General features: G+C 39.8%; 1 protein-coding gene across 1 annotated transcript in view; it reads right to left on the bottom strand.

Annotated features, from left to right (window-relative positions):
- The window catches only part of LOC124721143 (patched domain-containing protein 3-like), a 631,834-nt gene that overhangs the window by 18,196 nt on the left and 586,160 nt on the right, over positions 1 to 27,478 (bottom strand). Inside the window, exon 16 of the mRNA XM_047245962.1 lies at positions 2,999 to 3,120. Within this exon, the coding sequence (XP_047101918.1) occupies positions 2,999 to 3,120 (122 nt within the window). The remainder of the gene's footprint in view (positions 1 to 2,998; positions 3,121 to 27,478) is intronic.

The following is a 27,478-nucleotide window of genomic DNA, read 5'->3' as shown; positions in this document are numbered from 1 at the left end:
TGGTATGAAGATTAGCATCTCCAAAACGAAAGTAATGTCAGTGGGAAAGAAATATAAACTGATTGAGTGCAGTGCCAAATAGGAGGAACAAAGTTAGAACAGGTGGACGGTTTCAAGTACTTAGGATGCATATTCTCACAGGATGGCAACATAGTGAAAGAACTGGAAGCGAGGTGTAGCAAAGCTAATGCAGTGAGCAGTCAGCTACGATCTACTCTCTTCTGCAAGAAGGAAGTCAGTACCAAGACTAAGTTATCTGTGCACCGTTCGATCTTTCGACCAACTTTGTTGTATGGGAGCGAAAGCTGGGTGGATTCAGGTTACCTTATCAACAAGGTTGAGGTTACGGATATGAAGTAGCTAGGATGATTGCAGGTACTAGTAGATGGGAACAATGGCAGGAGGGTGTCCACAATGAGGAAATCAAAGAAAAACTGGGAATGAACTCTATAGATGTAGCAGTCAGGGCGAACAGGCTTAGATGGTGGGGTCATGTTACACGCATGGGAGAAGCAAGGTTACCCAAGAGACTCATGGATTCAGCAGTAGAGGGTAGGAGGAGTCGGGGCAGACCGAGGAGAAGGTACCTGGATTCGGTTAAGAATGATTTTGAAGTAATAGGTTTAACATCAGAAGAGGCACCAATGTTAGCACTGAATAGGGGATCATGGAGGAACTGTATAAGGGGGGCTATGCTCCAGACTGAACGCTGAAAGGCATAATCAGTCTTAAATGATGATGATGATGATGATAATAAACTAACTAAATCAACATCTTCTTTTATTGCAGAGGATCCATATCATCAGTCATTATTAATTTGGTGTGGCAGTTAATTACGTACATGACAAAAAATTAGGTACACAGTTTCTCATAGTTTACCAGGGGGTTTTCTGTTTGTAAGTTGTTGTCATCAAAAGTTATATCACCAAACAATTAGATAATTTTAGCTTCAGTTTCTAAGGGAGAATTATGTACTCCAGAACAAACACATACAATGCTCTTCTTGCCAATAATAAATCTAGTATTATTGAGGCAAATAAATTTAAAAAAAGACTGGTTAAATGTAACCCTTGAGAAATATGATTCTGTTCCTTATAGAAATTTTATGATACTGTATATTCTATGTGAATTACAGTTTGATGCACTGTAAACCATTATACAAACCTGAATTATGTGAAAGTGTAACCAGGTATAGAAGTATGAAACTGGAATTTCCCTACAGAAGGAGCTAGCCATCAATGCAGGACCCGTGAGACTGCGTCTGCAACACCATCTGCTTCCTGTAATGGCTGATGATGACTGTCAGTACATAGTAACCCAAGTTCCATACATGAGTATCTGTTTCAAACCCTTAAACGTGTCAAGTTTTATGCCTATGAACTACAATTTGCGGACCGCATTGGTTTTCTGTTATCATTGAAGAAAACTGCTGCAGAATTGTACCAAATGCTTGTCAAAGCTTTCGGCGAACATGCTCTTGGAAAAGCACAGTGTTTCGAATGGTTCAAAAAATTCAAAAATGGTGATTTTGATGTGAGAAATCATGAGCATGGGAAACTGCAGAAAAAGTTTGAAGACAACAAATTGCAAGGGTTATAGCTTGAAGATGGTACTCAAACTCAACGGGAACTTGCAAAACAATTGAATGTGATGCAGCGAGCCGTTTCTCTTTGGTTGAAAGCTGTAGGAAAGGTGCAGAAAGTGGGAAAATGGGTTCTGCATGAACTGAATGAAAGACATCAAGGAATTCGAAAGACCATTGTGAAATGCTACTTACCAGATACAGAAGAAAGTCGTTTTCCATCAAATAGTGACAGGTGATTTAAAATGAATATAGTTTGAGAATTCCAAGCATTTTAAATCATGGGTGAATCCAGGCAAACCATCAACATCCATTGCAAGACCAAATCGCTTTGCAAAGAAGACAATGCTCTGTGTTCGGTGTGATCAGAAGGGTATCATCTATTATGAGTTCCTAACACATGGTGAAACCTGTAACACTGATTGCTACCAACAGCAGATGATTGATTTGAATTGAGCATTACATGAAAAATGATCTGAATACGGAAAAAGGCAACACAAAGTCATATTGCTCCATGATAACGCCCCATCACTCACATCGAAATGGGTCAGAGAAACAATCGAGGCTTTCAGTTGGGAAATACTTGGGCATGCGGCTTATTATCCAGACTTGGCTCTGTCTGATTATCATATATTTGCAACACTAGGACATACTCTTGCTGAACGATGCTTCAATTCATATGAAAATGTACGAAAATGGCTCGTTGAATGGTTCACTTCAAAACAAGAACTGTTTTTTTGGCATAGCACTCATAGCCTGCCAGAAAGGTGGGAGAAATGTATAAATAGCAGTGGAGATTATTTTGAATAAAAGATTGTGTATCAGTTCAAACAACAGAGTCTAATTATTGCAACCAAATTCCTGTTTCATACTTGTACATCTGGTATATAAGTGCATTTATTACTTAATACATGTAACTGTGTATGAATCGCATTATTAACATCTATTTCCCTTTAAGATATAACCATTTTATCTATAGGCATAATTGTTAAAATATCTTGTACATATTTATTTTAAATGCTTGATGCTTGCTATATCATTGTAAATTAGTTTGGTCATGGATCTCTGGAACACCAAATGAATCAAAACAAATCATATTTAAGCATACCAGAGATCAGTTGTTTGGTTTATCATAAGTGAAAAGTGCTGTCTGTATCCAAAATGATATAATAAATGCAATGTGAAATAATTGTCAGCTTATGGAAATGAGTTTCTGAGAAGACATGGAGATTGTGAAACATTGGATTTATAGTAGTGCAACATATAAAAATTATTGCATTTATAATCACATAAACCTACATTTTGCATGATGTACTGCTTTTAATTCTTCCAGTGGTTTTTATCTGCCAACATCATAACCAAATTTCAGCTGTGTAAATTAGAAGCACATTTTTGATACTTTTCGAAAGAACATACCTTAAAAAATGTTGTGAAGAGGTAAGAGTCACTAATTCCCAGCAATGAAAATGCAAGGAATGTACTGAATCCACCATTGAAAACTGCTGGTCCAATACGTCTAATACACTCTACAGCCCTTTCTGTAAATAATAAAAATAATTTTACATTTACTGTCCCAGAAATATAAACAGCAGCTTACAATGTTTAAGCAAGCAAAATAATTTATATGAACTGTGTGTGCAAGGAATAGAATATGAAAGATTCCAACATGAATAGTGATCAATAAAATCAGTACATTGAACAAATATGATGGATCTGATGATGCAAACAACAGAAAGTTTGACAAATTAATCATAAACATGGAGCTCTGAGGAAAATAGATTCCTGGAGCTGGAAGTAAGATAGAAAAAAAGTAGTCCATTCTTCACTCTGTCCATTCCAGCTGTCAGCAGTACACGTCTGCATTTCAGTCCCTTCAAAATAGTGCTTATCTTTTTTTTTCTCAGTGCTTCCTTTTACTTCTTTTTCTAGACCTCTCTCCCTTATGCCACATATATAATACATTCTTCTGTCCTATTTGCCCAAATAATTTAAGATTTCACAATGCTACTTGCAACATTATGATACTGTACAATTTCAGATACCTGATGTTTTATCTACATTTCATCCTCTCTGGCATAAGTATTCTAATATATGATGTTATTCACACTTTACTCACATATACAGTTCAGTTGAATTATGATTAAAGAGTGTTCCAGACACAAAATTAAGAATGTATTCAGGTTTAAATACACATTGTTTGCAAGGTAAACATTTTCCCATTTCTCCTATTGCAGACTGTTACTAAATGTCTCAGTACATTCTTCATACGTTTTTCTTAAATACCTGATTTCTCTGACTATTCATTCAGCAAGTTGTGTGAATATCATCAGGCTTTTTATTACAGACTGTTTTCACTTTTCCGTAATGTATAGGACATAGAGAAATTAACTTATCTGTCAGATCATCAAGGACACCTAAAATTTGAAAAAGAAGTATAAAAAAAATTAGCCATTCCTCCTACAAATTACTCAATTATATAGATTCCTGTTAACTGCATGCCAAGTACCAACATTAATTTTAACCTGGCCTTTATTTGTACAACACACAGGCACCTGTTGTTCTTAAATAATAGCAATGTAGTCATATAAATGATAAGAAAGAAGTAGGCCAAAAGGATAAACAAGAGTTATTTACAATAATGGAGTAAGTAGTAATTTTTAAGAGAGTTGTAACTTTTGTATTACTCAATCATTTTTCAGACATGCATTTGGGACATAAACACTTCCTCCTGTAATATTTTAACTGAGTCTTACAGATACCTTCCAGCAGGGTCAGTGACTGAGTGCTGAATATCTAACCACAACTATTCATCAGGTAATATGCTAAAACCATGTGGTTAAAAACTATACTTTTGTGATAATTTGCCTTTATCACGTTACCTGAATAAGCACAGACTGTATATAGCATCTGAATATTAGTTAATCCAGTTTGTTTCAGCTGTTTGTCTTTCTTCATATATACCTTCTCTTGTTCCACATCCCTGAAAGTTTTCCTTCATGATGAAGGCTACAGAACATGACGATGCATGAATTACTTAAGTAATTAATTAGTGTCATTGACAGTCCCACCAGTAACATCTATTCATGTTCGGATTATCGCCATGTGAAATAAATTAATAGGTACTAGCAGAACTAAAGCTGTATGGGTCATGAGTCATTCTTGGATAGCTCAGTTTCACCTGCCAGTGAAAGGCAAAGGTCCCAGGTTTGAATTCCAGTTCAGCATACAGTTTTAACATGCCAGGTCTTTTCAAATCAGTGTACATTCTGTCACAGAGTGAATCTTCTTTCTGTAAATTAACAGCAGTTAATAACTATTTTGTATACCATTATTATTTTTTGACAGTAAATAATTATTAGGGAATACACACACAAAGATTTTGCTATTCTTGTTGCAGAGTAACGTTTTGTCTGTTTCTAGCTGTGCTTGCAACTTTGGGATCTTTCCTGTTGGTGTGTTAAAATACACTGAAGTGCCAAAGAAACTGGTATAGGGGTGCGTATTCAAATAAAGAGATATGTAAACAGGCAGAATATGGCGCTGCAGTCGGCAACACCCATATATGACAAGTGTCTAGCGCAGTTGTTAGATCAGTTTCTGCTGCTACAATGACAGGTTACCAAGATGTAAGTGAGTTTTAACATGGTATTATAGTCAGCACATGAGCGATGGGACACAGCATCTCTGAGGTAGCGAGAAAGTGACGATTTTCACATACAGCCTTTTCACGAATGTACCATGAATTTCAGGAATCTGGTGAAACATCAAATCTCCAACATCACTGCAGCCAGAAAAAGGATCCTTCAAGAATGGAACCAACAATGACTGAAGAGAATCATTCAATGTGACAGAAGTGCAATCCTCCCACAAACTGCTGCAGATTTCAATGTTGGGCCATCACCAAGTGTCAGCATGCAAACCATTCAGTGAAACATCAATGATATGGGCTTTAGGAGCTGAAGGCCCACTCGTGTAGCCTTGATGACTGCATGACCCAAAGCTTTATATTTTGCCTGGACCTGTAAACACTAACATTGGACTGTAGATGACTGGAAACATTTTGCCTCGTCGGACAAGTCTTATTTCAAATTGTATCAAGCGGATGGAAGTGTACGGGTATAGAGAAAGCCTCATGAATCCATGGACCCTACATGTCAGCAGGGGACTGTTCAAGCTGGTGGAGGCTCTGTAGTGGTGTGGGGTGTGTGCAGCTGGAGTGATATGGGACCCCTGATACGTCTAGATATGACTCTGACAGGTGACACGTATGTAAGCATCCTGTCTGATCACCTGCATCCATTCATATCCATTATGCACTCAGACAAACTTGGGCAGTTCCAGCAGGACAATGTGACACCCCACACGTCCAGTATTGCTACAGAGTGGCTCCAGGAACACTCTTCTGAGTTCAAACATTTCCGCTGGCCACCAAACTCCCCAGACATGAATATTATTGAGCATAGTTGGGATGCCTTGCAACACGCTGTTCGTAAGAGATCTCCATCCCCTTATACTTTTACAGATTTATGGACAACCCTGCAGGATTCACTGTGTCTAGTCCTCAACAGGAAAAAATATTCAGGCAGCTAATACTTTTTCCATTTACTGACAGCCTTTGAGATAAAACAATATGATAGTGTGCAGCTAATTAATGGTGAATCCTGTGTTTCATTTTGTTTTGCACTGGCATGTTCAAACAGCATTATATATAGGCTGCACCACTGCATGAAGGAGGAAAGGTGTATTCCCTTATTCCCTTTGCACTACTCCTCATCCCTCAGTCCCACAGCAGTCAACATTTGGGGCAGAGATTCACACCTCTGCTAATCATATCTCACCATTTTTAGAGCTCAAGAAAATGTAAGAAAAAGCCCTGTAGTCTAAGGATAGGAAATAGTGCATGTCTCATGAAGCTCAAGAAATTATCAATGCTTTTCCTGCAGTGCATGCCTCATGAAACTGTTATGTGACTTCGTGTTCAATTTGGGCACTGGTTGACTCATAACAGAGGCTTTATTTTCTATTCATAATGAATAGTAGATGTACATGCTGTTAACTCCCAACATTATACAGTGCTCCAGGAAGAAATGTGTCATGTTTTGTGAACTAAATAATCTCACCAACAGACTCAGGTAAGGTCTGTATAAATTGAAAACCTTCTTATGTTAGAAGTAAACACTGTTGATTATTACAAAGGTCCTAGGTTCATTATTGGTGATCACTTTACATCTTTAGGCCATGGAACAGTTGGCAGTGAAGTACACCTTGCCTTGTAACATCAAACTAGAAGTTGCTCAAGAAAGTGAGTGGTGAAATCGACACACTAGTAGCTCAAGAGGCACCAACTTGAAAGACTTGCATCTGGTAACCATGAGGTTTATTAATTTTTATTGAATACATATTGATGGCTACCAAGAGGTAAGTGTGAGCATTTGAACATGTATCAGAAAATAAAGTATAATTGTAGTAACCCACACATTACTGCACCTCCACCACCACTACTGTCATGCATGTTGATAGGTGCTTCCATTTGAGTAGCACACCGTTCAGCTGCTCTGGGCCCCCACCAGAGGCGCTGATAGCAAGCAGTCCCTGGGGGACAAACGCTACTCATATAACCATACAATAGCTCTGTCCGGCAGTCTTGTGTATGTTCTCTAAACAGTATTCTACATATGCTGTCGACCATGTTTTTTATTGTGTTTGTAGTTAGAACAACAATGTTGCAGCAAACTCAGTTTTTTTGGTTATAGAAAGATAACTTCAAATAGTAATGTAAAAGTGTTTTCATTAATAAGAGTTACATTTGTAGTAAAAATATACAATTTTATTGAAAAAAACCAACACAATGAGTTTGTTTTTGAAAATATCTATGATTGGTTCTGTGCCATGCCTTTTTTTCTAAACACTCAGTTTTGATTAAATATGCAGTCAAATCACATGTTCCAAGTTTACCACAGTAGAGAAACAGAAAATGCAGTCATTTGAAGAAACAGTACAACTGAAATCACTTCCCACCCCCTTTTCCTTCAATCCACCCCCTCATTCAAAGGGAGTATTTCAACACGTGCTCAAGCTCAAAAGAGTGCAGTACCATTTAGTATTCTAAAGATACTTTATGAGAGTCCCAAAAATTTGTCTGTTTTCCTCAAGTCCCTTAATCAGGGAGAATTTTCATCATTACTTTGTATGGTGCCAAATGTGTGATTAACTAAACATCATTTGTTTAAATTAACCCCATATTAATAAGAAATAGCTAATTGCATTCACACTACATCCATTCAATACAACATTTAGTGTTATCAGTATATAAACATGAAACTTGTACACAGAAAATTGTCAAGTTCATACAGGGACAGATGGGATAGTCGTACTTCCAGGAGGCTCAACTCCCAGTATGTCCAACACAAGTGCATAAAAATAAACAATAGCACTCCTAGCTTTTGGGAAAAAAAAGGTGACTGGTTCTGGCAGGAAACAGAAATTGGGTGGGTAATAGACTATGGGGGAACACGCTGGTCCAAAAACGTTGAGTGTTCTCATCTACTATTATGTTTCTATTGACTGTTTTGCGAGATACTGTATTTCTCCTAAAGATAAATGCTAAATCTGTATCTGTCTGTTTTTGAACTTCACAGTTCAGTGTAATAATCAATGTTATAACTAATTCCATGAAAACTGAGAAGAGTTCCATCACATTTTATGAATAGCCTAGTGGCCTTATCATAATATATTTATTCATTAAAAACACAATCAATAATCAGAGAATGGCCTTGATTATTTAAAAAGATTTATTGAAGATGCAGTATACACCTGATTACTCAGGGTAACGTGAGGGGAAGATGCACAAATAATCAAAAAACATGAATAATTGAGATATTTCCAAGCATGTATTCTTTGAAACTTCCTGACAGATTAAAACTGTGTGCCGGACCAAGACTCAAACTCAGGACCTTTGCCTTTCATGGGCAAGTGCTCTACCAACTGAGCTACCCAAGCACGACTCACACCCCATCCTCACAGCTCTGGCCCATGTAATCTAGAAGAGTATCAACACATTGCAATGTGGTACAATTACTGACAGGGTCACTGTCTTCAACCCCATTTCCACATTCACTGTCCTCCTCTTTGTTTTGTTTGGAAGCAACAGTCATAATTTTGGCATTACTCATGTATTGGAAGCCAGATTCACATGTGTTAATCTTCAGCCATTCATTCAAGTTTCTTCTATATCTGGAAGAATTTTCCTCCATGAACAAATTAGTGAATGTGGGTTAACTTCTTGCCAGGTATCAGAAATTCTAGGCATTGCATCTAGAATTGTCAACTTCTTGCAGAATACCACCAAATCATCCTCATCAATTAGTATTCTCAGTAGACCAGCCCAGTAGTGCTGTTTTACCAATGGTGTATAACGACAGTCACATTAGGACATAAAAACTTAGGTATGATGAGACCATCACCAGATACAAGTTACTTCTCATCAGAATGTGAAGGGGTGTTACCAAGCAAGAGAGCAAGCTTCTGTGGAAATCCTTTCTCCTCTAGAAGTTACAAACTTGTGGTATGAAATGTGTGTGGAACCAGTTTTTGAAAATTTCGCTATCCATCCATGCTCCCTTTTGGCTGTAATAATTTACAGGAAGATCATTAGCTGTGATATCCTTGAATGCTTGTTTTTTTATTTATTATTATGATTTTCCAGTCACTGGTAGTTTCACTTTGTGGTTTCCAGAAACAGTGGTGGTGCACAAAATTGTAACGTGTTCTTTAGATGGCTTATATCCAGGAGCATGAAATTTTGTTTATAAAAGCAAGGGTTCTGATTGGTAGATATTTCCAATACAGACCAGATTCATTTACATTATGAATTTGGTGTGGCGCGAAGTTCTCTTGTTCCACAAATTTCTGGAAACTTTCCCAGAAGGAGTCAGCTGCCACAACATTTGAATTAAGCCGCTCTTATCATACAATAAGTTCACAAATCCCATGATGTTGTTTGAATCTGGTTAGCCATCCAGATGAGGCCTTAAATTCCATCTCTAACCCAAGAGACACCTTCCGCTTGTTTTTTGGCTTAACCATTGTAAAAGAGCAGCATCTAATTCATCAAATGTAGATCTCTTCATGCTTTTTTGTACAGATGGTCTAGAACTAGAATCTCATTTCCCAAGACAATCCCGCATTTTCTGCTTATTCTGCATTATCATAATCAACACACTGTCTTGCAGCAGTTTCCCCCTGCACAAATTTGTCAAGTAATTCTAATTTTTGTTTTAATGTAAACACATGTTTCTTTTGATTATCCATCATATCTTTTACAGACTTCTTTTCATGCAGCAGGTTGTTTATTGCAATGAATAATTGGGTGCATACTGAATTCTTCTTGAGAATGTTATAACATTTCTCTTAGGTCATATTCAACTTACACCACACTGTTTCATGAGTATAGTAAAATTTACTACATTTATGTAGGGTTACTTCTAAAGTGAACAGGAAGTTGTATTATACAATGTTTCTGGCATATCAGACAACTCCTATTGTGTCTGTATCCTAAGTTTCATCATTAGCCTGTTAACACACAGTAAAGACAAAAACAGAGAACAGTTTGGATATACAATTTTAATTAGTGCTACTTTAGAAAATAATTTCTTAGTGTAAGGAAGTTTTTTGCCATCACACTAAATGAAATGCTCATTGTAAATGTTTTTTTCAAAATTGTACAGAAGCCGTATGCCATATATTACGAAGAGATTTTGAAGGGTAATTCTTTCGCACATTGTGTCAATTGTAGCTAATGACCAGTTTCAAACATACATAGCAGATAGGATGCAAGTAGCAGAAATAACATAAAATTTTAGTGAAACACTTGTTGTTGTTGTGGTCTTCAGTCCTGAGACTGGTTTGATTCAGCTCTCCATGCTGTTCTATCCTGTGCAAGCTTCTTCATCTCCCAGTACCTACTGCAACCTACATCCTTCTGAATCTGCTTAGTGTATTCATCTCTTGGTCTCCCGCTACGATTTTTACCCTCCACGCTGCCCTCCAATACTAAATTGGTGATACCTTGATGCCTCAGAACATGCCCTACCAACCGATCCCTTCTTCTGGTCAAGTTGTGCCACAAACTCCTCTTCTCCCCAATCCTATTCAGTACCTCCTCATTAGTTATGTGGTCTACCCATCTAATCTTCAGCATTCTTCTGTAGCACCACATTTCGAAAGCTTCTATTCTCTTCTTGTCCAAACTATTTACCGTCCATGTTTCACTTCCATACATGGCTACACTCCATACAAATACTTTCAGAAATGACTTCCTCACACTTAAATCTATACTCGATGTTAACAAATTTCTCTTCTTCAGAAACGCTTTCCTTGCCATTGCCAGTCTACATTTTATATCCTCTCTACTTCGACCATCATCAGTTATTTTGCTCCCCAAATAGCAAAACTCCTTTACTACTTTAAGTGTCTCATTTCCTAATCTAATACCCTCAACATCACCCGACTTAATTCGACTACATTCCATTATCCTCGTTTTGCCTTTGTTGATGTTCATCTTATATCCTCCCTTCAAGACACCATCCATTCCATTCAACTGCTCTTCCAAGTCCTTTGCTGTCTCTGACAGAATTACAATGTCATCGGCAAACCTCAACGTTTTTATTTCTTCTCCATGGATTTTAATACCTACTCCGAATTTTTCTTTTGTTTCCTTTACTGCCTGCTCAATATACAGATTGAATAACATCGGGGAGAGGCTACAACCCTGTCTTACTCCCTTCCCAACCACTGCTTCCCTTTCATGTCCCTCGACTCTTATAACTGCCATCTGGTTTCTGTACAAATTGTAAATAGCCTTTCGCTCCCTGTATTTTACCCCTGCCACCTTTAGAATTTGAAAGAGAGTATTCCAGTCAACATTGTCAAAAGCTTTCTCTAAGGCTACAAATGCTAGAAACGTAGGTTTGCCTTTCCTTAATCTTTCTTCTAAGATAAGTCGTAAGGTCAGTATTGCCTCACGTGTTCCAGTATTTCTACGGAATCCAAACTGATCTTCCCCGAGGTTTCTACTAGTTTTTCCATTCGTCTGTAAAGAATTCGTGTTAGTATTTTGCAGCTGTGGCTTATTAAACTGATTGTTCGGTAATTCTCACATCTGTCAACACCTGCTTTCTTTGGGATTGGAATTATTATATTCTTCTTGAAGTCTGAGGGTATTTCGCCTGTTTCATACATCTTGCTCACCAGATGGTAGAGTTTTGTCAGGACTGGCTCTCCCAAGGCCGTCAGTAGTTCCAATGGAATGTTGTCTACTCCGGCGGCCTTGTTTCGACTCAGGTCTTTCAGTGCTCTGTCAAACTCTTCACGCAGTATCGTATCTCCCATTTCATCTTCATCTACATCCTCTTCCATTTCCATAATATTGCCCTCAAGTACCTCGCCCTTGTATAGACCCTCTATATACTCCTTCCACCTTTCTGCTTTCCCTTCTTTGCTTAGAACTGGGTTTCCATCAGAGCTCTTGATGTTCATACAAGTGGTTCTCTTATCTCCAAAGGTCTCTTTAATTTTCCTGTAGGCAGTATCTATCTTACCCCTAGTGAGATAAGCCTCTACATCCTTACATTTGTCCTCTAGCCATCCCTGCTTAGCCATTTTGCACTTCCTGTCGATCTCATTTTTGAGACGTTTGTATTCCTTTTTGCCTGCTTCATTTACTGCATTTTTATATTTTCTACTTTCATCAATTAAATTCAATATTTCTTCTGTTACCCAAGGATTTCTACTAGCCCTTGTCTTTTTACCTACTTGATCCTCTGCTGCCTTCACTACTTCATCCCTCAAAGCTACCCATTCTTCTTCTACTGTATTTCTTTCCCCCATTCCTGTCAATTGTTCCCTTATGCTCTCCCTGAAACTCTGTACAACCTCTGGTTCTTTCAGTTTATCCAGGTCCCATCTCCTTAAATTCCCACCTTTTTGCAGTTTCTTCAGTTTTAATCTACAGGTCATAACCAATAGATTGTGGTCAGAGTCCGCATCTGCCCCTGGAAATGTCTTACAATTTAAAACCTGGTTCCTAAATCTCTGTCTTACCATTATATAATCTATCTGATACCTTTTAGTATCTCCAGGGTTCTTCCATGTATACAACCTTCTATCATGATTCTTAAACCAAGTGTTAGCTATGATTAAGTTGTGCTCTGTGCAAACTTCTACCAGGCGGCTTCCTCTTTCATTTCTTAGCCCCAATCCATATTCACCTACTACATTTCCTTCTCTCCCTTTTCCTACACTCGAATTCCAGTCACCCATGACTAATAAGTTTTCGTCTCCCTTCACAATCTGAATAATTTCTTTTATTTCATCATACATTTCTTCAATTTCTTCGTCATCTGCAGAGCTAGTTGGCATATAAACTTGTACTACTGTAGTAGGTGTGGGCTTCGTATCTATCTTGGCCACAATAATGCGTTCACTAAGCTGTTTGTAGTAGCTTACCTGCGTTCTTATTTTCCTATTTATTATTAAACCTACTCCTGCATTACCCCTATTTGACTTTGTGTTTATAACCCTGTAGTCACCTGACCAGAAGTCTTGTTCCTCCTGCCACCGAACTTCACTAATTCCCACTATATCTAACTTTAACCTATCCATTTCCCTTTTCAAATTTTCTAACCTACCTGCCCGATTAAGGGACCTGACGTTCCATGCTCCGATCCATAGAACGCCAGTTTTCTTTCTCCTGATAACGACATCCTCTTGAGTAGTCCCCGCCCGGAGATCCGAATGGGGGACTATTTTACCTCTGGAATATTTTACCCAAGAGGACGCCATCATCATGTAATCATACACTAAAGCTGCATGCCCTCGAGAAAAATTACGGCCGTAGTTTCCCCTTGCTTTCAGCCGTTCGCAGTACCAGCACAGCAAGGCCGTTTTGGTTATTGTTACAAGGCCAGATCAGTCAATCATCCAGACTGTTGCCCTTGCAACTACTGAAAAGGCTGCTGCCCCTCTTCAGGAACCACAGGAACCTCCCCATGAACCATGGACCTTGCCGTTGGTGGGGAGGCTTGCGTGCCTCAGCGATACAGATAGCCGTACCGTAGGTACAACCACAACGGAGGGGTATCTGTTGGGAGCGAAACACTTATCAGAACTAAATTACATTAATGCAAGAGTCCTGGAGGGTATCACATTACAACCAGCATGTTCCTAATAAACATCAATGACTTTCCCAATAGCAATAGTCATGGGTACCAAAGTATTGTTCCTGGTGACAACAACAGTACAGTGATTAAAAATCAAGAAAAGTCATTGAAGAGAAAGTAAGTGAACACTCAAGGAGGTTTACAGTTACTCAATATGCAATCAAGTTACATTGGACACAATGGAAAACTTCAGAAATTCTAGTCTGAAGAAGGGAAAAATGCACTGTTAAATCAAGTATGTAAAACAGACACATTTTTAAACTGAAGAGATGCTAGCAAACAGAATGTCTTTAGCATTTCATACCCTTACAGTCCTCTCAGAACTGTGTAATGACCAATGCTTTTTAGTTGCATATTATTCATACATATTAAATAAAGATAGCATTCTGAAATTATCCAGTATTTATGTAAACCATTTCTTTGTTCCAAAACTAACTTTAACTTTTTAAGTTTTTATTGAGAGTGGAATGAAGAAGAGCTCTAAACAACTACAGCCTAAGTGGAAAAATGCTATCTCCATTTAATAAATGCTGGGCTGTGGTGCCCACTAAGGTGAAGATGTATTTGTATGTACACACAGTTCTGAACTACAGACTTCTCTTTTTGGAAACATATGCACAAAAGAAAATTTCGGAGTAGGTATTAAAATTCATGGAGAAGAAATAAAAACTTTGAGGTTCACCGATGACATTGTAATTCTGTCAGAGACAGCAAAGGACTTGGAAGAACAGTTGAACGGAATGGACAGTGTCTTGAAAGGAGGATATAAGATGAACATCAACAAAAGCAAAACGAGGATTATGGAATGTAGTCAAATTAAATCGGGTGATTCTGAGGGAATTAGATTAGGAAATGAGACACTTAAAGTAGTAAAGGAGTTTTGCTATTTAGGGATTAAAATAACTGATGATGGTCGAAGTAGAGAGGATATAAAATGTAGACTGGCAATGGCAAGGAAATCGTTTCTGAAGAAGAGAAATTTGTTAACATCGAGTATAGATTTAAGTGTCAGGAAGTCGTTTCTGAAAGTATTTGTATGGAGTGTAGCCATGTATGGAAGTGAAACATGGACGATAACTAGTTTGGACAAGAAGAGAAAAGAGGCTTTCGAAATGTGGTGCTACAGAAGAATGCTGAAGATAAGGTGGGTAGATCATGTAACTAATGAGGAGGTATTGAATAGGATTGGGGAGAAGAGAAGTTTGTGGCACAACTTGACTAGAAGAAGGGATCGGCTGGTAGGACATGTTTTGAGGCACCAAGGGATCACCAATTTAGTATTGGAGGGCAGCGTGGAGGGTAAAAATCGTAGGGGGAGACCAAGAGATGAATACACTAAGCAGATTCAGAAGGATGTAGGTTGCAGTAGGTACTGGGAGATGAAGAAGCTTGCACAGGATAGAGTAGCATGGAGAGCTGCATCAAACCAGTCTCAGGACTGAAGACCACAACAACAACAACATGCATAAAATATGAATATAGATTTCAAACTACTGAAAAGGACCATGAAATAATAACCAAAAATTGCACTCACACTTGTTGTAAAGATCTGTTCAAAACATAGGGAATTTTAATTACATGTGAGTACATTTAGTAATCAGTTATGCACATTAGAAGAACTTTGATAATTACTGCAAAATTTGTTCTATGTATGACTGTGGAACAAGATCCAGACTAGAACTACATTTGCCAATAAATAATAAACAAAAAACTCAAACACAATCTTCCTCAAGGGAATGAAGTTGTACAATAAACTGTCTGAGGAGATTAAAGAGATTACTAAAACAGTCTTATTTTAAACGACAGCTGAAAAGTACCTGTAAGCCATACATTCTATACAGTGAAGGGTACCACAGAGTAGGGGTTTGGCAAAAACTTTAACAAAAGCAAAAGACAATAAAACAACGTCATCATTTCACTACAAACTTTTGCACTTTAAAAGTTTCTTCTCAACAATCTTGCATCAAACCTCTGCAATGGATAATATGATCATCTTAACATTTTTCTGATCTCATCACCTCACTAATTATGGAGGGATACTGAATGCAATACAAAAACTGAAAAGGAACAGCATTTTTATGGTTCTGATGTCACTTGTTATGGTTCTGATATCACAGGATAGTGAAAGTAATGTGTTATTGGGTGTTAAGAAATGAATGAGTAGTGTAGCACTAGTTTTTTACATTATGAAACAATTTCCTTGCAAGAAGATGTAAGCAAAACTGTGTTGAACACTTGGGATAATCTGAGTGAGATTTCACTATTGTTGACAGATGACCCTTGTATTCAGAAAGATGGAGGCTCTAATCCCTATCTGGCCATCCTCTATAGGTTTTTTATAACTTCCCTGAAACACTTCAGGCAAATGCCCAGATGGTTTTTACTATAAGACCATGACTAACTACATGTCTTAACCTTTCCAAACTAGAACTATAAATTAAGTATGCAAATGACTATATACATGGATTACATTTTTTGTTCATAATCTGTAATATCATGGAAAGTCTAACATCCCTGTAAAGTTATTTGGTTCAAAATGGTTCAAATGGCTCTGAGCACTATGGGAATAAACTTCTAAGGTCATCAGTCCCCTAGAACTTAGAACTACTTAAACCTAACTAACCTAAGGACATCACACACATCCATGCCCGAGGCAGGATTCGAACCTGCGACCGTAGCGGTCGTGCGGTTCCAGACTGTAGCGCCTTTAACCGCTTGGCCACCCCGGCTGGCTGTAAAGTTATTTACTGGTGAATAAAACTACTACCACCACTACAACATACAGAAACTGTCAGAAACCATTCACTTAATGTCTTTCTAAGAATTCCCTATATGTAGCCGTGAGCCGTCACACACACACACACACACACACACACACACACACACACACACACACACACAGGCACAGGCACACAAAATGTGGAACAAAAGGTATATAGTAAGTTACAGCAGACAATGATGAATCACTTAGTCAATGCAATAGAGAGTGGCAGCTTATAAATTGTTTCTTTATGTTGTACTAACCATTAAACACATGGCTAACTCCGAGAAAAATAATTACCATCATGTACTTACAATAAAAATTATTTGTAATAGTATTAATCGAATTATTAATTCCATAATTGACACATGTGCACAGTTTGTAGATAAACTGACAGATGAAGGAACATCTTAGATTTGTTTTGAATTTTGGGGATCCTTAGTTTGGTGATTTGTGTCTATATAATCAATAGTTTTGCAACTTAACACAATATTCTTATTGCTTTGCTGTTATTGTGCAAATAGTTTATTGATATTTGCAGCAAACTCTGCCAAACAACTGTTAGTGAACAGATTGTACACACGCTTTGTTTGTATTGACATTGATTTTTATTTCACCATCCATCTGAACATCCAGGATATTTTGATAGCCGGCCGCGGTGGTCTAGCGGTTCTAGGCACTCAGTCCAGAACTGCGGGACTGCTACGGTCGCAGGTTCAAATCCTGCCTCAGGCAGGGATGTGTGTGATGTCCTTAGGTTAGTTAGGTTTAAGTAGTTCTAAGTTCTAGGGGACTGATGACCACAGATGTTAAGTCCCATAGTGCTCAGAGCCAGCCATAATTTGATATGGCATTTCATTTACTTTGTGACTGCAAACATTTATTTCTAGAACATACTGCTCAACACTGCTATTTCTTGTACTTAGCACATAGGCGTTGAAATTGGGACAGATGTACTTTTAAGTTGAAGCTGTAAAGCAAGTTTTGAAGTACTGTTGATAGTGCAGTCTATAAAAGAACTGCCTAAAATAGTCTGCATTTTGCTATTGGACTGGCATACATTATTAATCAGTTAGGGAATTTTTCAATATAATAGGAATTTTAATAAGATTAAGACTTCATATGTTAACTATGTACAACCATCACAACCATTCACCTATTGCATTGTGTCTAAAATCCCAACTTGAGGCTATTATATCATTATCAAAACACAATAATTTGGCTGTGTGTGTGTGTGTGTGTGTGTGTGTTTAAATTATTGAAGCCGCTTAGCTACTTCCTTTCACTCATACTAACATATAGAATACTGTGTTTTACAATAGCTATCAAATGTATATACATTTTTATTTTTGTTTTATACGTTATTTTCATTTTTTTTAAAGTACCATCCACACTGCTGGCCATTAAATGAAAGCAGCAAGCAACAAATGCCAAATTGGTTGGTTGGTTGGTTGTTTGGGGAAGGAGACCAGACAGCGTGGTCATCGGTCTCATCGGATTAGGGAAGGAAGTCGGCCGTGCCCTTTCAGAGGAACCATCCCGGCATTTGCCTGGAGTGCTTCTGTTTCCTCAGCTGCATCATGGGAGACTGCAATAATTGAAGTTGAAAATGAAATATTATTATAAATTCAAGGCAGAAATGAATTCTGATGTTGCTGGATTTCATGTATTTTGTGCTCATGGAAGCAATTATATTGATGTGAAAGTATTCATATGCGTCAAACTCGAACTCAAACTGAATGAGTATTAGAGTACACTGTTCTATGAAAGATGCCTACTATCACTTCTTATTTTGTGTACCCTTCCACTGTCATCCTTAGTAGAGCAGTGAGATACAAGTATAATGAGAATTTTATATTGACATTGATATGGTTAAACAAAACCCCATCTTTGCTGTAACATTTTTATCATGCACCTTATTGTTGTGCGACAAGTCCACAGCAAAAATACTGTAGTGGATGGGTGCCAGGAGGTACCATATTAAAACTCGTCCGAGCTTTTCAAATGATTTATTTTTTCCACTACAGAGCTTCGTTGACCTCGGTCCGTGTCACAGGCCCCGCATTGCTGAGGTAGTACCCCCAATGGCCTGTGCAACGCACTATGTCAAGCCGGCCTTGTATGCCAGCTGCAGAGTTCCAATTACGTCAGGGTGGCTGCGCTGACAGCCGACTCAGCAGCCACCGTCCCCGTTGACTCTGCAATGCTCCGCCGGGAGCCGTAGCCACTGCTGCGCTGCTGCTTCTTCCTCGGCTGGTGTAGCTGGGAATGCGGCAGCAATGACCTCTCCCATTCCGGTGTCCGAACCTGCGGCCCTTGCTTGTAAGTCTCCGGCGTGTGTCGGGAGCTGAGACGACTGTCCGCGGTAGCGACCCAAAGAGTGGCCCGCCCTGGCTGGTTGCGGATCCCGCATCGGCCTCAGCGGGTCGAACCAACGACCCACCGTGGACTGGGATGCTGTTGCCCCATCTGTTGCCATGTGTCGCTGGTAGTGTGACATGCCCTGCCGTCCAGGAGAGCTGCCACATTCGAATCAATCTCATTAGAAAACCACACCTATTTATACTCGGCTTCGCGACTCTGTTTCGCTAACACATCACTCTGAGTCACGTACACTCAACACCACGGTTGCACCAGTGGGCCCCTTCGTCCTATAGCTTGCGACATGTGAACCACTGCGTTTACGCTTTTCAGTGGTTCCACGGTCACTGTGGCCTCCATTCCACTTCGCAACTGCTGGTCAGCGTAACTTACTGCAATCCAGCCCACACCCAGCTGTAACTTGTGCGCTCCGAAATACTGCACCAAATCTAACTTCCCTATCTTAAACTGTGGTGCCGCTAGATTATTCCCCTCTTCGGAAAGACCTGGTCCCCAGGTCGTCCTTTAATTAACTCTTAAACTTGTTTGGATTGGCACTTATGACATTCTTACGTACTACTAGAAAGCTTAAATGTGGTCTAGTGCCCCCTTAAAACCATGACATAAAACAAAACGTAAAAATTCCTTACTGGACGACCACTGCTTGATCAACCCCTTACCTACATGTCTCACACCCTCGGTATCCAATTCTCTGGGGCTTGGACTACCCTTGGTTCCCTTTTGGAATTAGCTCTCCGCCTGAACAGAAAGTAAACAACACATAACAAAGTTAAGGCTGCGATGACACTTGGCACAGTGGTGCTCAAAATGATCATTATTTGCCATTGCCTTTCCCCATACTGCATGACATGTTTAACAAGATGTTCGGCTGATATGCGCCGCTCTTGCTCTATAATTAACTGATTTATGGATCTCAACAGACCTGGCTCCAGAGTTGGATTTAACAAGGTCAGATTCTGCCTTGGCAAAAACTCTAAATTGGTTTCTGGCCAGTACAGCCGTGGCTGCGTAACATTCAATTGTGTGACTCCTGAAATTGATGCTGACAGGTGGAAGGTTGGTCCTATTATGTTACACTTAGTTCCATTGATTAAAATTCCGCTTCCTTCGAGCTCCATACGTTTCGCTTCCGTAAACACTCCTTGCTCAAAACAACTTGCTACTATATCAAATTCTCGTAGGTGGAGAAGATCCAATGCATCCCGACTCGTTGCTACTTCAATTTTGGCCCCACGATGTCCCTTAGACAGTCTATTCCTTTCCCCCTAGCTAAAAATAACTGCACCGTGTGCGTGTCCCACATTTGTAGCTTCACAGATTTTCTTCCAGCATTCACTATTTTTTGATTCAAACTCAACACTGATTGTGTGACTACTTTCATCCCTAAATTTACATTATATGAACACAACTTTTCTGATCCAGCACTGTCGATAACTAAAAAGTTTAAAGAGGAAATCGTATGACTCTGACATCGTTCAATACATATTTATTACGGCTTTGCTGCAAAATTTACTCAGATGTATTTATTTCTCCAACAACACTCCGCATATGTCATACTCTACACTTCCCTATTCAGTGACCTGAGGACAGGGATCCCCATCACCCTTCCTCCCTCTTCAAAAAGACTGCTGCCCTTAGCAGGCTCACAATACTCGGAAACACGTATAAAATACAATGCCTAATTAATTTACACAAACCCAATGATCCATAACACGAAAACAAAAAAAAACTACAAATACTCTACTACTTTCTAGAATGCAAAGCATACAGTACTTCATGTTGTACTCTATCTTCCTGGTTTTCTTTGCACTTAGCACCTCTCTACACTCTCTCTTTCTTCCTCTTCACCTCCTGTGACATGCCTGGAATCATATCCGGGCAACCCTTAAATCGCCGTAATCGCCCAACGTGTACTATCATTGTTCTAGTTGGCAGCTGAAGCTTAACATTAACGGGAGATGTGGTTTCAACAACTTGGTATGGCCCTTGATACCTTGTGAGGAACTTCTTTGTTTTCCCTTTTTGCGTATAGGGACTGGACAGCATTACCCATTGCCCCACCTTATACTGCAATAAACTTCCTTTCCCCTTTACTGCGTCTTCCTGCCTTTCCAAAGCCTTTGTTTTCACCTTTTGTGCTCGTTTCCAAACGTCCCGAATTGTTCTCGTGAACTGATGTACAGATTCACCAGTCCTTCCTTCTTTAGCTTCACTAAATCAAATGGTGATGGCATTTTTCGCCCATACACTACCTCATACGGAGACAAACCAGTATTTGTGTGAACTTTTGGATTGTATGTGCATACAATATGCTTAAAATACTCGTGCCACTGATGGTGATGAGAATCCACATAAAAACTCAGCATCTTCCCAATTGTTCTGTGTACCCGTTCTGTCCTTCCATTTGCCTGTGGATGCAACGCGCTCATCCTCAACTTCTTTACGTTCAATAATTTACGCAGTTCCTTCATTAAATCTGACATGAAGTTGGTCCCTTGGTCAGTAATTATTGTCTCTGGTACACCAAACTTCAAAATCCAGTTATTTACTAATGCTTGCATGACCATTGCTGCCTGCTGATTTGGCATAGCCACCATCTCCACATACTTTGAAAAATGGTTTATTATTGTCAGAATGAATGTTCCCCAATGGTGTTCACCTGAAAGGTCCTAAGACATCAATCCCCAGGAAAGAGAATGGACATGTTGCTTCCAGTAATCGTTGTAGCTGTATATGTTACCGACTCAAATCTGCTCTCTGAGCACATGGTATGTAATTCTTGACATACTGATCCACATCTCCTTTCCTACCTCTCCACCAATACCTCTCTGCCACTCTCCTGTTCATCGCTCTACACCCTCCATGACCAGATAACACGTGATCATGTGCTTCCTTTAAAACCTCATCCCTCAACTTCGCTGGCACTACTACCCTTGGCCTTAACTTCGTTTCCCTGCACAGAAGACCATCGTACATATTAAACTGTGGCTGTGTCCGATACAGTTTACATTTATTGTCCGCGCCCTGTAATTTTTACCATACTGCTAGGTCATAACCTATGACTTCTACTTTTGCCACCTTCCTACTTAGTGCATCCGCATTACCGTGCTTCTTCCCAGGCTTGTGCACCACCTCGTAGTCGAATTCAGTAAGCCTCACAGCCCATCTAGCGAGTCTAGTAGACAGAGCCTTAAACCCCAACAACCACTTCAACGCAGCATGATCTGTCACTACCCGAAATCTTCTCCCATATAAATAACATTTAAAATATGTGATTCCATAGATTACACTAAGCATCTCCCTCTCTGTTGTTGAGTAATTCTTCTCTGTTGCATTCAACTGCGTAGATGCATAGGCTACAGGATGTTCTTTCCCATCAATTTCCTGACTAAGAACACACCCTAATGCTTGATTTGATGCATCGCATACTAGTATAAACTCCTTTTCAAAATCTGGAAACACAAGAACCGGACTTGATGTTAACACTTCTTTCAGTTTGTCAAACACTTTTTGACACTCTTTTGTCCACTCGAATTTTACACTCTTCCATAACAATCGCGTCAACGGTTGTGCTAAATCTGCAAAACCCTTCACGAACTTTTGATAGAAATTGCAAATTTCAATGAATGACCGCACTTCCTTAACTGTTTTCAGTTCCCGAAAATCCCTTACAGCATGTACCAACCTTGGATCTGTTCGCACTCCATCCTTACTGATAATATGACCCAAATATTTTACTTCTTCTAACGCAAAATGACACTTTTCCAGGCTCAACATCAAACGAGCTGCTGTTAACCTCATAAAGACTTCCTTTAACTGCTGTCTATGTTGCTCCAAACTACTTGAAAACACTATAATATCATCCAAATAGACAAGACACTGTCTAGCAACCTCTGAAACGTTGCCAGAGCATTTTTCAAACCGAATGGCATTCTAATGAACTGGTTATGGCCTCCAGGAGTAGACAAAGCAGTGTTTGGACGATTCTCTGGCGCCACCTCTAACTGATGATAACCACTTGTCAAATCCATCGTAGAAAAGTACTGGCACTGTCCTAAGTGATCCAAAGTCTCTGATATGTTTGGAATGGAGTATGCATCCGTTACCGTCTTATTGTTGAGGTATCGGTAGTCACAACAGAACCGGTATTTCTTAATTCCATCCACAGATTTTTTAGGCACAATGACAATGCCTGCTCCCCAGCAACTATTACTATGCTCTATAATACCGTCCGCAAGCTGCTGATCAATGAAATCCTCCACAATCGGCTGCAAATACCACGGTATCCTATATGGTTTATGGTAAACGGGTGCTTCATTCCCTGTTGTTATCCTGTGTTGAACTAATGGAGTTGCTGGTAACGGCCCTTGTGGCAAAAACAAATCCTTAAACTCCCACAATAATTCTTCCATCTGCTCCCTTTCTTCTCCTTTCAAATGCTTAATTTTGTCATGCAATGCAGTTCTATCAGCAGTTAGTAGTTGATCGCTTTGCTGACCTCTCGACTACCAGTCTTCATCATCTGGCACATCCAAATTTGCTACTAAAACTCCTTTCCTCAAATTCACGTGTACCGCGCTAAAATTATCCACATTCATGGGAACTACTCGCCCGTTGTTCCCCTCCTGTACGCGTACCACACTACATTTCACAAAACAACCCAGTGAACCCAAATCTTCATTATCCTCCAATGGTTCAGTAACACATACTGTACCCACAGGTGGATTCGACTCCACACTTACCCAAAGCGACTTCCCGGTGCCACTAGACACACACTCATGCGAATTAAGCCTTAATGCTAATGTACGCAGTTCAATTGGTTTGATCATTACATTGAATGCCCCTCGTGACAGCTCTGCATTGACAACAGTTTCCCCTAGTGGAAATAACATTCCACAAAGTTCCACAGTTCGTTGTCCAAGGTCAATTTTGGCATGATGTTGATGCAAGAAATCTACTCCTAGGATCAAGTCGTAGCCCTTGCTCACCCATGGTACTACCTCCATGCATGCATTAAATTGGACTTTCCCTATGCGAAAGTCAACTGTCACCGACCCCAAAGGCATGACCTCCTTATCCCCCACTCCACGCAACTTATAATGTGGTGGGTCTAACTTCCTTCTTCCCATTATATTCTTAGTAGCCACTGACACTTGCACCCCTGTGTCCAACAAAATCTTAAACTTTTTAGTTCCTATGGATCCTACCACTGAACATCCCATCTCTACATACATATTTGTAGCACTGAAATTAAACAGGAGCTCCTTTATGTAGGTTTTGGGCCCCCTCTGTTGTTTAACACTTGTCCACTTCTCCTATCACCATTTCTCCATCCTCCACGCTGCTGATTTCACCCCTTCCCCTGTTCCTTGCTGACTGGGTACATTGCCTCTGTACATGTCTCGTACGACCACACTTATAACATTTTATACCCACTGCAAATACTGTTTGCCTCTCGTGTACTCCTGTTGCCACGTCTATTTCCTCACACTGAATTACCAGCTGAATGGCCGAATACAAATCTTTCGGAGTCCCTTCAAGGACTTTCCATGACATATGCACCGGTAACCCTCTCAAAAATACATCAAGTGCCCTTTGCTTGGCCTCCTGCAACAGAACACTATTTTCTTCATCGCTCTGACCCAACTCATAAGTGTACTCATTAATTTCTCTTATTCTGTCCGCAAATTTATCCACCCTCTCCCCCTGTCTCTTTGTCACTGTACTTAACCTCTCCCTAAAGTACCGAGCGCTATTCTGTTTCTTGTACCTTTGTAAAAGCCCTTCCTTTAACTGCTTAAACTGTCCTGCCTTCCATAAGCCCTCAGAACACCTTACATATGTTTTTGCTTCACCCGTTAGTCTAATTTTGGTTACATGTAACAACTGTTCATCAGACCAACCATTCATCGCAGCTGAAATTTCCAAGTCCTCCACAAATGAAAGCACGTCCTCAGATGCTTTTCCAGAAAATGGAATAATCAAACTTGCGGCGGCTGGATCAATCCCCTCCACCCTAGGCAACAACGACTGATCAGATGCGGTTTCCCGCTCACTTCTAGATGTTAATTCATTTCTCAACTGTGTATTTTCCACTGTCAATTGTGCTATCATTTCCATTAAAATCCGTACCGCTTCTGGTTCCGACACATCTTGTGTTGCTTTCGTTCTCAGTTAGTCCTGACAAAATCATTTAAGTACAAGAAAAATCTGACTTCCTAAAACTCTGTATCATCATGCTCAGTAACATCATACTCAAATTAACACAAAAGTAATTAAACGACACAAAACAATTTACTCCCTGAACATACTAACACTTATTCTGACAACAAAAATACTATGCCCACACAAACATCTAAAACGTGGCTTGGCAAGCCATACTCAAAACACCAACAAGTAAGAAAACGTCCAACACTCAAAAGAACAATTTTTACAGCACTCGCCACATTTTGTGACTGTACTGCAGGCGGTGGACTCAAATGTCATACTGGACAGATGATGTCCGCTATACCAACACCAAATGTAGTGGATTGGTGCCAGGAGGTGCCATATTAAAACTCGTCCGAGCTTTTCAAATAATTTATTTTTTCCACTACAGAGCTTCGTTGACCTCGGTCTGTGTCACAGGCCCTGCATTGCTGAGGTAGTACCCCCAGCAGCCTGTGCAACACACTGTGTCAAGCTGACCTTGTACGCCAGCTGCAGAGTTCCAATTACGTCAGGATGGCTGCGCTATCAGCCGACTCAGCGGCCACCATCCCCGTTGACTCCACGCTGCTCCGTCGGGAGCTGTAGCCGGCCGCGCTGTTGTTTCTTCCTCGGCTGGCATAGCTGGGAATGCGGCGGCAATGACCACTTCCGTTCCAGTGTCCGAACCTGCGGCCCTTGCCTTGTAAGTCTCCGCCGTGTGTTGGGAGCTGAGACAACTGTCTGCGGTAGCGACCTAAAGATTGGTCTGCCCTGGCTTGCTGCAGACCCTGCGTCGGCCTCAGAGGGTCAAACCAACGACCCACCGTGGACTGGGACACTGTCGCCCCATCAGTTGCTGTGTGTCACCGGTAGTGTGACACACCCTGCCATCCAGGAGAGCTGCCACACTTGAATCAATCTCGTTAGAAAACCACACCTATTTATACTCAGCTTCGCGGCTCTGTTTCGCTAACGCATCGCTCCGAGTCACGTACGCCCCACACTATGGTTGCGCCAATGGGCCCCTTCATCCTATAGCTTGCGACAAGTGAACCGCTGCATTTATGCTTTTCAGCGGTTCCATGGCCCCTGTGGCCTCCATTCCACTTCGCAACCGCTGGTCAGCGTAACTTACTGCAATCCAGCCCGCACCCGGCTGTAACTTGTGCGCTCCGAAATACTGCACCAAATCTAACTTCCCTATCTTAAACTGTGGTGCTGCTACAATACAGATAATCTGTTCAATATATGGTTAAGAGGTTAAGGAAAGAGACAAATTTTCCCTCTTTCCTTTTCTGCATTTTTTGCTTTTCCTACTATCCAAGTTACAGTGTTCTGTTTTCACATGTTCAGTGATTTCTGAGAAATGTGTAACTTCTTTTGTTTCATAATGGCTTAAAATCCAGTCTAGTTAACATTTTTTAAAATAATCTTTACATCTGAGTGTCATATTTATTCTTTGCATTTTGTTATGCTGAAGAATAAGGCCAGGACTCGACAGACATGAATTACTTACATGTGCATCCCCCATTGCTATCCTTACATGCAAGTTGGTGTATCCACAAACCGAAGTTGGAAACGCCACTTACAAGACTCAAAATGGTGACAAATTGGTAGGCAAAAGCCAGTGTCAGCCAAAGCTTACTGGTAAGCTGGTGAAACTAACTTCTCTCATTTGTAAAGGAGTTAATATGGTTCTACAGCTTTAGCCAATGGGCTTATACTGATGCTGATAAAGAAATATGGGTGCACAAATGTTGGGTATGGAAATGGGTATGTTGCAGAAATTGTATGGATATGTCCAGTACGTTAATAATAGAACTATCTGCTGTGCACAAAAATCATTTGTGAATTTAAAATCAATTATTAATTCCTTTTGAGACACATTTCTGGTTCTATACAAAAATCTGATAAATATATGCGAGATTTCCTGTCAGCTTGCATTAAAATACAAGGAAAATTGTGATATCCAACAACTGGAGACACTATCATAACTGCAACACATATCACATTCCAATCAGCACTGTATCTAAATTTTTGTGTAAAGTACTTGGATGCTATCTAGAATACACCAAAGGTACATTGGAAATTAAGGTTTTTGTCTCAGTACTTCTGCTTTGTGTTAAGACTGTGCTATGTCACAGGTTCTTTAAATATAACATTTCATTTACTGGTACAGTACTAATTTTGTAACCAAACTTTGTAGTACTGTGCAAAACAGTGATTGCATCAATATTAACAATGTTGTACCTACACAGAATTTTAATTAGGGTCAAGAGTAGCTTTAAATCTCTAAACGCACAAGTAAATGTTCTCTTTATGCTTCAGCATAAAATGTATTTTCAG

The sequence above is a fragment of the Schistocerca piceifrons genome, chromosome X (genome assembly GCF_021461385.2).
Source record: "Schistocerca piceifrons isolate TAMUIC-IGC-003096 chromosome X, iqSchPice1.1, whole genome shotgun sequence".
In the NCBI taxonomy this organism is placed as follows: domain Eukaryota; kingdom Metazoa; phylum Arthropoda; class Insecta; order Orthoptera; family Acrididae; genus Schistocerca; species Schistocerca piceifrons.
This window is presented reverse-complemented; position numbering and strand designations above follow the sequence as displayed.